This window comes from Myotis nattereri, assembly GCF_964212035.1.
Source record: "Myotis nattereri genome assembly, chromosome: 5".
Classification (NCBI taxonomy): Eukaryota; Metazoa; Chordata; class Mammalia; order Chiroptera; family Vespertilionidae; genus Myotis; species Myotis nattereri.
In genome coordinates, this window is record NC_138080.1 from 20,461,270 (window position 1) to 20,474,801 (window position 13,532).

General features: G+C 45.4%; 1 protein-coding gene across 1 annotated transcript in view; it reads right to left on the reverse strand.

The window, feature by feature from the left end:
* Positions 1–13,532, reverse strand: part of AP1M1 (adaptor related protein complex 1 subunit mu 1) — a 30,137-nt gene that overhangs the window by 12,267 nt on the left and 4,338 nt on the right. Inside the window, exons 2-5 of the mRNA XM_081093471.1 lie at positions 9,148–9,304; positions 8,480–8,547; positions 6,566–6,696; positions 5,758–5,905 (exon numbers count right to left, since the gene is read on the reverse strand). Of these exons, the coding sequence (XP_080949597.1) occupies positions 5,758–5,905; positions 6,566–6,696; positions 8,480–8,547; positions 9,148–9,304 (504 nt within the window). The remainder of the gene's footprint in view (positions 1–5,757; positions 5,906–6,565; positions 6,697–8,479; positions 8,548–9,147; positions 9,305–13,532) is intronic.

Below are 13,532 nucleotides of genomic sequence, written 5' to 3' on the forward strand. Positions count from 1 at the left end.
CAGCTGAGGTGTGACAGGTGGCCCAAAGCCAGTGCCTTCTCCAGGTGGGCACAGAGATGTTTGCTGAGGGATCAGCTGCTAAGTACTCCACTCCACCCAGATTTCCGGAATCTGGAGGCCAATGTTGACTCGGCTGCCAGCTCTGCAAACACACTTAGGAATAAGGCATTCTAACGTGCCTAGGTGTCCATACCTGCCTCTATGCATGGGGAGGAGCAGGGTTCTTTAGGCACAGCCCCCCAAACATATACCCGAACCCTCTGAACTCTCCAGGTTTTCCCACGCAGATGGTTATAAAGTGCTCCTGGAATTTGCTTTTCCTCCCAAGAACCAGATGGACCATGTTTTGGTTTCAACAAAATGTCAGACCAAGGTCTTCAGGCAGGAGGAAACATAGTTATTAGCAAGACTACCATCTTGCCCCTTGGCTTAAAAAGAAAGAAGGCAGCCTGGCTGGTGTGGCTCAGTGGTTGAGCATAGACCTATGAACCAGGAGGTCATGGTTGGATTCCTGGTCAGGGCACATGTCCAGGCTGTGCACTCAATCCCCAGTACGAGGCAGCAGCTCAATGATTCTCTCTCATCACTGATGTTTTTCTCTCTTTCCCTCTCCCTTCCTCTCTGAAATCAATAAAAAAAAATTTTTAAAAAAGAGAGAAGGAAGGCAAGTACAGTCATATTAAGTCCACTAGGCGCACCTCTTTGGGAAGTTCTCTCAAGAATGCCACGTCTGGGAACTCAACCTCCAGAAATCACGCCCAGGTAAGGGAGATGTCCAACATGCATGTCTGAGGATGCATGAGCACGCTCATTTCTCCACCATCTGTCATAATCAGAATGGGCAAACCCGAGTAAGCCACATGACGGGACTGGCCCCGTCATCATGGACCACCCAAACAGTAGAGGCGGGACAGTTCCCAATGAGGAGACAGGCAGCGTGCAGGTGAGGTGGGGTTGGCTTGCATTCTTTCTCTGCCATCAAATTGAACTATAAAACCTGGGTATGAGGCACTGGCAACGATGCGGGGAGACTGAAAAGTTCAGCAGGAGGACCCAGGAGGAGCCAAGGAGCAGTGCACCCTGCCCCGTGTGAAAGTGCGAGGAACCTGGAAGTAGAAGTGAGCACCACCGGGGTGCAGACTGAGCTCTCAGAAACCTCTAGCTTTGCCTCCAAGGGAATTTCCTGCCACTCAGGGGGAGTACAGAAATCCCTCATTTCCCCCACTTCACTGCTCTCTCATGTCCCAGGCCCCAGGCAATGCAATGTAGCTGCTATTCCAAGAGGTGGGGCAAGCCCAGGATTCAGGCTCAAGTGCAGACAAGTGTGACAGTTTGGGGATCGAGAGCCCCAGAACCAAAAAGGGAAGCCCCAGGCTGCTAGAAAGTACCAGGCAGATAGCAGAGAGTGAGGAGTTCAGGAAAGCAACCCCATGGAGTTGTTCATGTCTCTAGAAATGGGCATGCATGTCAAAGACTTTGAGAACCAAAGTGCCCTGACTGCCCACTGGGCAATGCATTCTTGGGAGAGACTCAAATTGCAAATGGCATGTAGGCTTTGAAAACAGAACTGACATTCATGCCCCACAGAGTGGGGGTTGAAACCATGGCCTACAATGAACCAGGTCAACTGTTGGCTAACACAAAAATATCAATATTTTCCATATAATTTAAACAAGAACTAGAAATATACTATATAATAAAAGGCTAATATGCAAATTGACCAAACATCAGAACGACCAGTCGCTATGATGTGCACTGACCACCAGGTGGTCAGTGCGCTCCCACAGGGGAAGTGCCACTCAGCCAGAAGCTGGGCTCACAGCTGGCGAGCGCAGTGGCGGTGGCGGGAGCCACTCCCACCTCCATGGCAGTGCTAAGGATGTCCAACTGCGAGAGGGCGCAGGCCGGCTGAGGGATCCCCCTCCTCTCCCCTCAAGTGCACAAATTTTGTGCACCGGGCCTCTAGTTATAATATAATGTCCAAAAATTTCAGAATATAATCTAAAATTATTCAGCATACAAAAAACCATGAAAATTTCAGCTCAAATGGAAAATATAACCAATAGATGCCGACACTGGTACAGATATTGAGATTATCTGACACTTTAAACAGCTATTGCAAACACTCTTGCAACAAATGTTAAAACAGACAATCTCAGCAAAGAAACATGATAGGAAGAAGAACCAAATGGAAATTTTACAACTAAGAAATACAATAACTGAAACTAAAAACTTGCTGGATAGTCTCAATAGCAGAATGGTGATAACATAGTAAAGGGTCAGTGAACTTGAAGACAGATCAATGGAAATTATCCGATCTAAACTAACAGAAAAAATGATGGAATAAAATGAACAGAACCTCGGGGAACCATGGAACAATAACAGAAGGTCTAATATTCATGTCAGAATGTGAAATGATGAGAACAAAGTGAGACGATAGATCATATTCTGGGCCATTAAATCAAACCTTAACTTTAAGGACTTGATATTATACAAAGTATATTGTCAAACAATGATAAAATTAAAAATCAATGACAAGATAAAAGAAAAATCTGCAAACATTTAGAAATGAACCAAAACGTTTTTGTTAAATAATCTAAGTCAAATTTGAAAATATTTTGAAAATTTGAATCTGAAAATCCCCAATTGTAGAATGCAGCTAAAGCAGTGCTTAGTGAGTAATATATAGCATTAAATGTTTATATTAGAAGAGGAAGGTTTCAAATCAATATCTTCAGTTTCTACCTTAAGAAACTGGAAAAGGAAGAGCAAAATCAACCCAAATCATGGAGAAAGAAATACTACAGATAATAGCAGAAATCAATGAAATTGAAAACAAAAATAATAAAGAAAACAATCAATGTTGATTCTTTGTAAACATTAATAAAATATATGAAACTTTCACAAGACTGACAAAGAAAAAAGATAACATAAATTACCAATATCAGGAACAAAAGAAGGGATAGAGTAGAGACCCTGCAGACTTAAAAAGATAATAAGGGAATACTGCTATAAACAACCCTATGCATATAAACTCAATGACTTAGATGAAATGGACCAACTTAAAAGAATTGAAATTTGTAATTAAAAATATGCTAAAAGAAGAAATCTGCAGGCTCAGTTTCAATGGTGAATTCTACCAAATAAAAGCAAAACTATACAATTTATAATAGCTTCAAAACACTGAAATACCTAAATAACAAAACATGTACATGGTAAAAACTACAAAATGCTGATGAAAGAAATCAAAGATGTCCTAAATACACAAGAGTGGCGGTAGGCAAAGTAGGTTTACAGTTGTAAGTATAGCAAATAATACAATAATTAATAATACAAGAATAAACTCTGTTTCACAGACTCACAACTGTAAGCCTACTTTTGCCCCACCTTGTATACAGAGAAACAATACTATTTCATGGATTGTGAGACTTAATATGCTAAATATACCAATCCTTGCCTGGACAGTGTGGCTCAGTGGTTGAACATCAACCTATGAACCAGTTCAATTCTGGTGAGGGGCACATGCCTGAGTTGTGGGCTCAATCTCCAGTAGGGGGCGTGCAAGAGGCAGCTAATTAATGTTTCTCTCTAATCAATGTTTCCATCTCTCTATCCTTCTCCCTTCCTCTCTAAAAATATCAAAAACATAGTTTTTAAAAAAAGATATCAGCCCTAGCCGGTTTGGCTCAGTAGACAGAGCGTCAGCCTGCGGACTGAAGGGTCCTGGGTTGCATGCTCGATCCCCAGTATGGGGCATGCAGGAGGCAGCCAATCAATGATTCTCTCTCATCATTGATGTTTTTATCTCTCCCTCTCCCTTCCTCTCTGAAATCAATAAAATATATATATATATTTAAAAAGATATCAATTCTTCCCCAAACTAAATAGTTATTTAACACCATACCAATCAAAATCCCAGAATTTTTTATAGGTACAGACAAGTTGATCCTAGAATTCTATACAAAGGAACTGAATAGTTAAAAACAATTAAAAAAAAAAAAAAAACAGGGATGTTGGGAGAATCACATTATCTAATTTTCAAACCTATTATAAAGTTACAGTTATCAAGACAGTGTGGTATTGGCAAAGGAATAGATAAATATACAGACCAATGGAACAGAATAGATAGTCCAGAAATAGTCTTGCATTAATATGACCAATTGCTTTTTGACAAAAATGCAAAAGTAATTCAATAGAGAAAGGATAGTCTTTTCAAAAATTATTAGAACTACAAAAAACTATGCTATATGCAAAAAGAATCAATATAAACCTCATAACTTATGTGAAATTTAACTCAAAATTGATCACAGATTTAAATGTAAAACTATAAAGAAGAAAATTTAGAATCAATTTTTAAAACTCAAAAAAGTTCAATTTTTTGAACTTTCTAAAAATTAAAAACTTTTGCTCTGTGAAAGATACTGCCAAGAGAATGAAAAGACAAGTGACAGACTTGGAGAAAATATTTGTAAATCACATATTGACAAAAGAATCATATCCAGAATATATAAAGAACTTTCAAAACTCAATAATCAGAAAACAAACAACCCAGTTTAAAAATGCTCAAAAGACACGAAGAGACACTTCTCCAAAGAGGCTATACGGATGACAAAGAAGCAATAAAAAGATGTTCAACATCATTAGCCATTCGGGAAATGCAAGTTAAAGCCATGAGGAGATACCACTACATACATAGTAGGACGACAAAAACAAAATACTAATCAAGGATGTGAAGCAACTAGAACTCTCTTGTGCTACTGGTAGGGATGCAAAATGGTGTGGCTACTTCTGGAAAACAGTTTGGCAGTTTCTTATAAAATTAAACATGCACTTACCATATGACCCAGCAACCCCACTCCTTGGTATTTGCCCTAGAGAAATGAAAACTGCCCACATCTAAACCTGTACACGAAATGTTTATAGCAACGCTTTTCACAAATGCCAAACACTGGGAACAGCACAATGTCCTTCGGGGGGGAATGGATAAACATACTGTGGTTCAGAATATAAAATAAATAAACATAAGAAGAAACAAACTTTTGATAAACACAGCAACATGGATGACTCTCAAGGCAATATGGTGAGTGAACGAAGGCAGACTCAATAGGTCACATACTGTAGGATTCCATTCATACGACAATCTCAGAAAGACAAAACTACAGGGATGGAGACCGGACCAGTGGTTGCCTGGGGTTGGAGACAGGGAGGGAGGAGGGTGCAACTACCAAGGGGCAGCAAGGGGGAGGTTTTGGAGGTGATGGAACTGTTTGGTATCCTGATAATGAGAGTGCGCACACAAACATGTACACATTCTAGAATTCATAGGTCAATTTTACCTAATGGTATTTAAAAAATACAGTTAAAGAAAAAAACAAAGATTACAAAACAGTAAAACAAAAACAACACCCCTCCCACCAAAATAAAACAAGTTGCAGCAAAACCACACCTTATGCTGTTTTATAGACAAACAACATATGTTTATATAGTGAGGCGGGCTTTCTGATTATGGAGCCCTTCACTTTCTAATTTTATATATTCTTCTTTTTAAAAACAATGTCAATGTCTTGATTCTAAAAACAAAAGCTCATGAAGATAAAATAAGCTCACGTTGCAATGAGTAGCCCCAACTGAATCCTGCTGATCTATCACACAGAACCTAAATGTTTCTCGGGGTTTCACTAATTTTAAAAGTCTAGTCGCTTTTACAACAATCATGGAGAAGACAACATTTTTTAAAAATAAAGAAAAGAAGCCTACCAAGAGGTTGACAGATTCGATGACGTCCAAGAACACCTCGTTCTTCCGGTACTTGATGCCCTCAGACCGCCAGGACACTGCGTTGGTGACAGTGGCTGGGGGCCGCGGGGCCCCCGTTTCCAGCTTGTGGCCTTCCTGAGTTATGTACCTGTGAGACCACGCTCAGAGTTAAGGCAGGCAAGCACCGACATTCTTGAAAACAGCCCCTCACCATAACAGGCTCCAGAAAAGGCAGGCTCTGGTTTCATCTGTGGCTGTTTAATTCAACAATATCGTAAATTTCAAAAAGCCCAAAAAACTCATTACAATGAGCATTGAACGTTCATTTGGGGGGTCCAAGGAGACAGCAGTAATGAGGAAAAGCACCACTGGTCTGCAGAGGGGGATTAAGCCCCTGGTAATGTAACCTGGAGACCCCATTCCCACTTGGGGAGCAACAGGTACGGGACATGGGCAAGTTACATTGCTCCCTGGTACAATGGGAGACAGTGCCTCTGATTGTGAATCGAGTGGATGCTAAGTGCTCACACAGGGCACAGTTCACAAGAAGTGCTTAATCCACAGTGGCCATTATTTGAAGGGCAGGATTCCAGAAAAGAAGATATTTTATCACAGCCTCCTTTGTGACAGCAAAAAACAAAGGCAGGTGACTGACACCCTAACAACCAAGCATTTAGTGCACCTTTGTGGGTGGAAAATAAAGACCTAGTAACAGGAAAATGCTCATACCATGCAGGGCTGCTGCATGGGAAAGGATCCCAAATTGCCCACTGCTGTGACCCGCCAGACCCCCACTCTGCCTACTCACTCCTGTAGGATCTTGCTGTCTGTGGTCTGGGGGTAGCCAAAGTCCATGAGCTCATCCAGCAGCTCGTAGATGATGACAAAGTTGTCTCGGATGCTCTCCTCCTCCAGCTCCTTGAAGTACTCTGAAAACACCTGTGATGTTGGCAGTGGGGGCAGGCCGATGAGGGAAGGGAAGGACGAGGGTGAGGGAAGGATGAGGAAGGGAGAAAGGCCTGCACAAATCCATTTGCCTTTCACATCCTGAGGCCCAGAGACAACAACCCTTTTGCCCACAAGCTGCACCTGCCCATTTTCTAGGCTTGGCAACATACTACAGACTAGACCTTTGACTCAGGGAATGTGGGCAGCAATGTGGCTACCTGAGAGGCAGGAACCACGCTAGGGGTTGCAGGTGTCCTCTGAAGCCTGGTCAGAAGCCCCATATCCGCATCCCTGCGGCCCCTTCCCAGCTTCCCTTTAGTCCTCACTGTAACTGTCTCCTTGGCCTCTGAGTCAGAGGCGACTCAAGTGAGAGGCAAGAGCCACTGGGGACAGAACAAGCGATGCTTCTGGACTCCTCTGGCCTCCCTGAGTTCCCAGTCTGTACAGCTGTGCAGGCAGATACATCGTCCCCGTTTCAGCAGCAAGTTGTAAGGTTCAAGGAAGGAATGTTTCATTAGCACTGACACCAAAGCAGAGAGAACTGCTAGACCCTCCATGGAGAACTTCCTCCTTCCCACTTCCCCACGCCCAGGCCTTGCTTGCGACAGCACCACCACCCCGTAATGAAGGCCCACTCCTTGCTCTCCCCTCCCATACCGCGTGCCCTCAATGTCAGACCGGCCCCTCCTCCTGAAGGTTTAGCACAAGTGGCTCCGGAGCTAGCTGCATATGGTACCACTGGAGGTATACACGCTTTCCTGGGCCCATCCCAGGTCTCCTGGGTCCCATTCTCCACACCAAACCCCAGCTCTGGCCAGGCCCCTCCACTTCTCTTCTACAAGCTGCAGCGACCTCACTGCTCCCTGCTGCCCTCACATTCCTCTACTCAGCAGCCAGAGATCGATCATCTTAACTTAGATCAGCCTGAGCAGTCCTCGCTTAAAGCCCTCCCATCATCTCCCATCACACTTGGAATGAAATCTAAACTCACCAGGCCTGTATGCCTCTCCACACCCCCACTGTGATCCAGCCCTAACAACTCTGCTGACCTCAGCCCCAGAGCACACTGGCCTGCCTGATGCTCCCTGACCACACCACGTGCACTCCTGCCCCAGGGCATTTGCATGTGCCACTCTCTCTGCCTCCCTATCTCGCTGTCAGCCTGGGCCTGGCATGTCAGCTCTCTCCATGGCGGGCCTCAGTGGGCCTCTACTGTGAGAGCCCCCTAGGACAGTGGTCGGCAAACTCATTAGTCAACAGAGCCAAATATCAACAGCACAACGATTGAAATTTCTTCTGAGAGCCAAATTTTTTAAACTGAAACTATATAGGTAGCTATTAACTTAATTAGGGTACTACTAAGGCTTAGGAAGAACCACACTCAAGAGGTCAAAGAGCCGCATGTGGCTCGCGAGCCGCAGTTTACCGACCACGGCCCTAGGAGATTCTGAGCAGAGCTTGGCTCTGCCCTTCTCCCAATTACCTCAACTCTCCAACCCCTAACTCTCAGCTGGCTAGCCTCTACCCTTCCACAGCCAGCTGGGGGGCATACTTGTTCCTCCCAGGGCCAGGGGGCACCCCTGCCCTGAGCCCCACCTTCTCCTGTTCACTTTCCTCACCAGGGGGTGGGTAGGGGAGGGGGGACAACTAAGGCGATGAATCCCATACATGGGGCAGCTGGAGCTCCCCTATAGCTATTGAATGGCTGGTATGGGGAGGCACACAACCGATCAGGTGACCCACAGCCCTTTGGGGCCCCTGGGGCTCGACTCACCTGCACCACCTTATAAAGGAAAGAGAACACCAGTGACACGCACGCATTCTTCTTGGAAGTGGCGACCACTGCATGGCAGCTGTAGTTAAGGAGCACTCACAAGCCTAAGCTGTCACCCCGCAGATCCTGGGGCCTGGAGCCTCCCCCAACCCTACCCTCGCTGTTCACTTCTCACCACATTTAAGGTGATGTCCTGTGAGATCCCAAAGTATGCACCCTGCTGACTCCTCGGGTCTCTCCCACCACACATCCCTTCCCCATGGTCCAGCCACCCACGCCATAGCTTCTGGAATGAGCCCCGCTTTCCCTTGCAGAGCCTTCGTTCAGGCCTAGCGCTCCTTGGGCCTGACCACTCCTCTGGCTGGCAGATGCCTTGCCTGCCTGCAGGTCTCCTCCAGAATGTCGCCTCCTCAGGGAAGTCTTCCTAGATCCCCAGATCAGGTGCGGTCCCATCACACCCCCTCTTCTTCTCACACCCATCACCCTTGTCATTGGGTGCTCTCTGCCCATCTCCCCAGGCAGCAGGGAGCTGCAGGAAGGCTGTGCCTGGGCACTCTGGGCTGGGCCAGGGCAGGTGCCGGCAGCTCTCAGTTGTATGCGTGAGCACACATGTGCACACTTACATGCCCACAAAGGAGTCGCCCAGGGGCTCTCCTGCAGAGGGATACAATACAGGTTGTTGTGCTTGATCCACATGAAGCGGACACCCCCATGGGCCAGGATGGGCGACAGCATCCCCTCCTCCTCCTTCTCCATCAGGATGGGCATGAAGTGCTCCACTTCCGACATGTCCACATCACCGCGATAGTTCCGGCAGATGAGCACCTGGGCAGGGGTGGAGGGAGGGAAGACACTCAATTCGAGTGCCTGGGGCAGGGGTGAGAAATGCCAGCTTCCCTCCCTCAGGGGCCCCCGATCAAAGAGCATAGACTGGAGGCCATGTGATTGCCACACCCCAGGGAATTCCTCAAGGAGAGTGTTTCCCAAGTGAACTACAGGGACCAAGCAGGGTTTTTCCAGGGGAGGGTGGGAGGCGATGTGAGGCAAGGGCCTAGGACTGAATTGCTTGGGAGACACCAGGTTCAACAACGTTCCATAGACTCTCACTGCAGACCTTCTCAGAGCCTTTCCTGTGCTAATTCACCCCGCTCTTCTGCCTGGGTCAGGGTACCTGTTTGGGGGACACTGCTGAGTGCTCACACCTGCTGGAACCCAAGCACCCTTCCCACCCCACCCCGCAGCCTGAAGAGGAGAAGCCCTTCTCCTGGCATCTCTCTCTTCATAGCCTGTGGGTTTAGATATGTCCTCATCCACCATCGATGGGAACAGAGAGTAGGACAACCATTTCAGTAACGCTTGGCAGGTTCTCACAAAGCTAAACCAGCTTGTGACCCAGCTATTCCTCTCTTAGGTTTTTACACAAGAGAAATTAAACCATACTGTCCATGTGAAGAATCAGAAGTGAATGTTCACGCAACTTCACTTTAAACGGACCCAGGCTGGAAATAATGTCAATGTCCTTCAACATGTGAATAGAGACACAAACCATATCCATCCACTCCATGGACACTCCTCAGCCATAAGGAGTGACAACGACACATGCAACAGCATGGAGGAATCTCAGGATGACTGGGCCGTGTGAGAGAGACCAGCAAATGGGAAATATTTACATGAACAGGAAAACCAGTAGGTAAACACCTATACGCACTGCCTCCCACAACCACAGCAAAATTACAACCAAATTCAGAAAAACATCATTCAGAACTGCCTGAAATCTGGGTGAATGGAAACCCTACAACCAAAGAAGTACAGAAGAAAGCGCACTGAGACTGGCAGGAGGGGCGGAGGTGTGAAACACGCTAGTCCTACACCCACATGTGGCGTGTTTTTCATCGGGAGGGATATCTCCAAGGCCTCCTGTGAGAAGCAGGGGGCCCCAGCTGCACACCAGAGCCCCAGCCCAGGGTTCCACAGCTGGGAAGAGAAGGCCCCGTAACTTTGGGATGTGAAAACCAGCAAGGATTGTGGCTGAATGACACAGAGGCCTATACATGAATTTACACGGTCTCGCTTCCTCTGAGCTCCAGCGCAGGACATCTTTGGGGGGATTCCCGAGACACACGGGAGGAACTGGACTGTCTGGCATGGGGGCAGGAACTCGGGGGTGGCTTTCTCCCAGACAGGAGTGCTCGCAGGGGTCATTGTTCCTGTGCTGGGACCTCCCCCAGTACAGAGCTGACTGGCAGTCATATCTGAGTTTCCATCAGCATAGCCTACTCTGTTCGTCTGCCCTGGTGATTCCCTGAGACCCCACCCCATCCAATTTGCAGCCCGAACACAAGCTTTCCTAAAATGTTTTCCTAAATATTTTTAACTAGCAGTAGCTGGAGTCAGTGTGCCCCAAATCTATCAATAAAAGGCACAAGACCCAGCACTAGCACCAGCCTGCCTTGCTTCACAGCTGGGCTTTCCCTGAGCACTTCCTAGCCCAATACAAGTAGAAGCCATCTTCAGATCTCTCTATAGCTCCTGCCAGGTGACCCCAGAGTCAGTGCTCCCAGTGGACAGCTTCAGACCACAGCAGATTACAGCTCTACACATCCACAAGTGACACACTCAAGGGGCAGACTCAGTGAGCACCAAAGCCCCACTGAAGCAAGTCCTGCTCCATAGGGTGTCTCCTGCACAGCAGCTCTTTCATTGTAGACACAGCTTGTCCTCACAGCCAATTAACCTGGAGGTCAATTCCTCCTAGTGCAGTGGTTCTCAACCTTGGCTGCACGTTAGAATCGCCTGGGAATCTTTTTAAAATCCTGATTTCTGGGCCTCATCCTCCAGAAATTCTGTTTCTTTGTTATGGGGTGGGGCCACAACATTAATAACAAAGAAACAGAATTTCTGGAGGATGAGGCCCAGAAATCAGGATTTTAAAAAGATTCCTAGGTGATTCTAATGTGCAGCCAAGGTTGAGAACCACTGTCCTAGTGACTCCAACAGCAGTCAAGGCTCAAATACAACAAGACTGTATACAACAAGACTGTACACACAGCCCACACAGGGGTGCACCTAGAGTGCCCAGCTCAGGTGACTGCGAAGACTGAGTCACTGGGTCCTACAGGACACCTAAGATACAAGGCCACTCTACCAATTCCAGGAGACATAACAGCTCTCCTAGTGCATAGAAACAAACACAGGGAAGCAGCCAAAACGCAGAGACAAAGACACTGTTAAAAATGAAAGAAATGGAAGCATGCAAACTACTGGATACAGATTTCAAAACAATGGTTATACGGTTACTCAAGGATTTTAATGAGAGCTTCAAGGGACTTAATGAGAACTTCAAGGGAATTAATGAGAGCTTCAAGGGACTAGTGAGACTTTCAAGGATCTTAGTGAAAATTTCAAAGACATGAAAAAGGACCAGTCAGAAATTAAGCATACAATAACTGAAATAAAAAAGAATTTACAGAGATTCAACAGTAGAATGGAGGATGCCAAGAATCAAATGAGCGATTTGAAATATGAGGAAACAAAAACACCCAATCGGGTGAGCAAAAAGAAAGAAGAAATTAAGCATACACTAACTAAAATAAAGAAGAATTTATAGGAATTCAACCACAGAGTAGAGAATTCCGAAAAGCAAATCAATGATTTGGAATATGAGGAAGCAAAAAACACCCAACCTGAAGAGCAAAAAGAAAAAAGAATCCAAAAATATGAAGATAGTATAAGGAGCCTCTGGGACAACTTCAAAAGTACTGACATTCACATTATGGAGATGCCAGAAGGAGAAGGGAGAGAGCAAGATATTAAAAACCTATTTGAAAAAATAATGACAGAAAACTTCCCCTACCTGGTGGAAGAAATGGACTTAAAGTCCAGGAAGCACAGAGAGTCCCAAATAGGCCCACACCAAGACACATCATAATTAAAATGCCAAGAGCAAAAGACAAAGAGAGAATCTTAAAAGCAGCAAGAGAAAAGCAGTCAGTTACCTACAAGGGAGTACCCATACGACTGTCAGCTGATTTCTCAACAGAAACTTTGCAGGCCAGAAGAGAGTGGCAAGAAATATTCAAAGTGATGAATAGCAAGGACCTACAACCAAGATTACTTTATCCAGCAAAGCTATCATTCAGAATTGAAGGTCAGATAAAGAGCTTCACAGATAAGAAAAAGCTAAAGGAGTTCATCGCCACCAAACGAGTATTACATGAAATGTTGAAGGGTATCCTTTAAGAAGAGAAAGAGAAGGAGGAGGAGGAGAAGGAGGAAGAGACATAGGTAAAAAAGATGAACAATAAAATGGCAATAAATACATATCTATCAACAATTGAATCTAAAAATCAAATTAAACGAAGAAGAAATCTAATGAATAAAATAAACTGATGAATAAAATAGAGGCATGGAAACATGGAATAGACTGATGAATCTCAGAGGGAAGGAGGATGGGGGTGGGGGGTGGGAAGAGATTAACCAAAGACATTATATGCATATTATGTATTACTTATGGACACAGACAATAGGGTGGTGAAGGCCTGGGGCGGGAACCGAGTGGAGGGGGACAATGAAGGGGGAAAAGGGGGACATCTATAATACTCTCAATAATAAAGATTTTTTAAAATAAAAATATAAAATATTTACATGTACAAAAAAAAAAGGAAACCAGCAAATGGATGGCATATTCTGCACGATTCCATTTTTATAAAATCCTGGGAAACAAGCTGGACAAAAGGGTTAAGAGGAATCTTTGGGGGTGACAGAATGTGTGTTTATGGCTTCCTGGGTATATACAATGCCTGACTCTTCAACTTCTGGGCTTTAAATAAGCCAGTTTGTTACATGTAAGTTACACCTCCCTGAAGGAATAAAAAGGTTGGAGGCTTTGCCAGCCTGAGCAAGGCTCTATTTGGAGATGCCACCTAGAGGTGCTGCTGCTCTCATGGGCTCACGAGGACAGCCAACTGCAAAACTCAGAAATGCGCTGAGATCATCACTGAGCTGACCAACCTGCGAACTGCCTACCTCAGAACCTGTAGCTGCATAAAATACA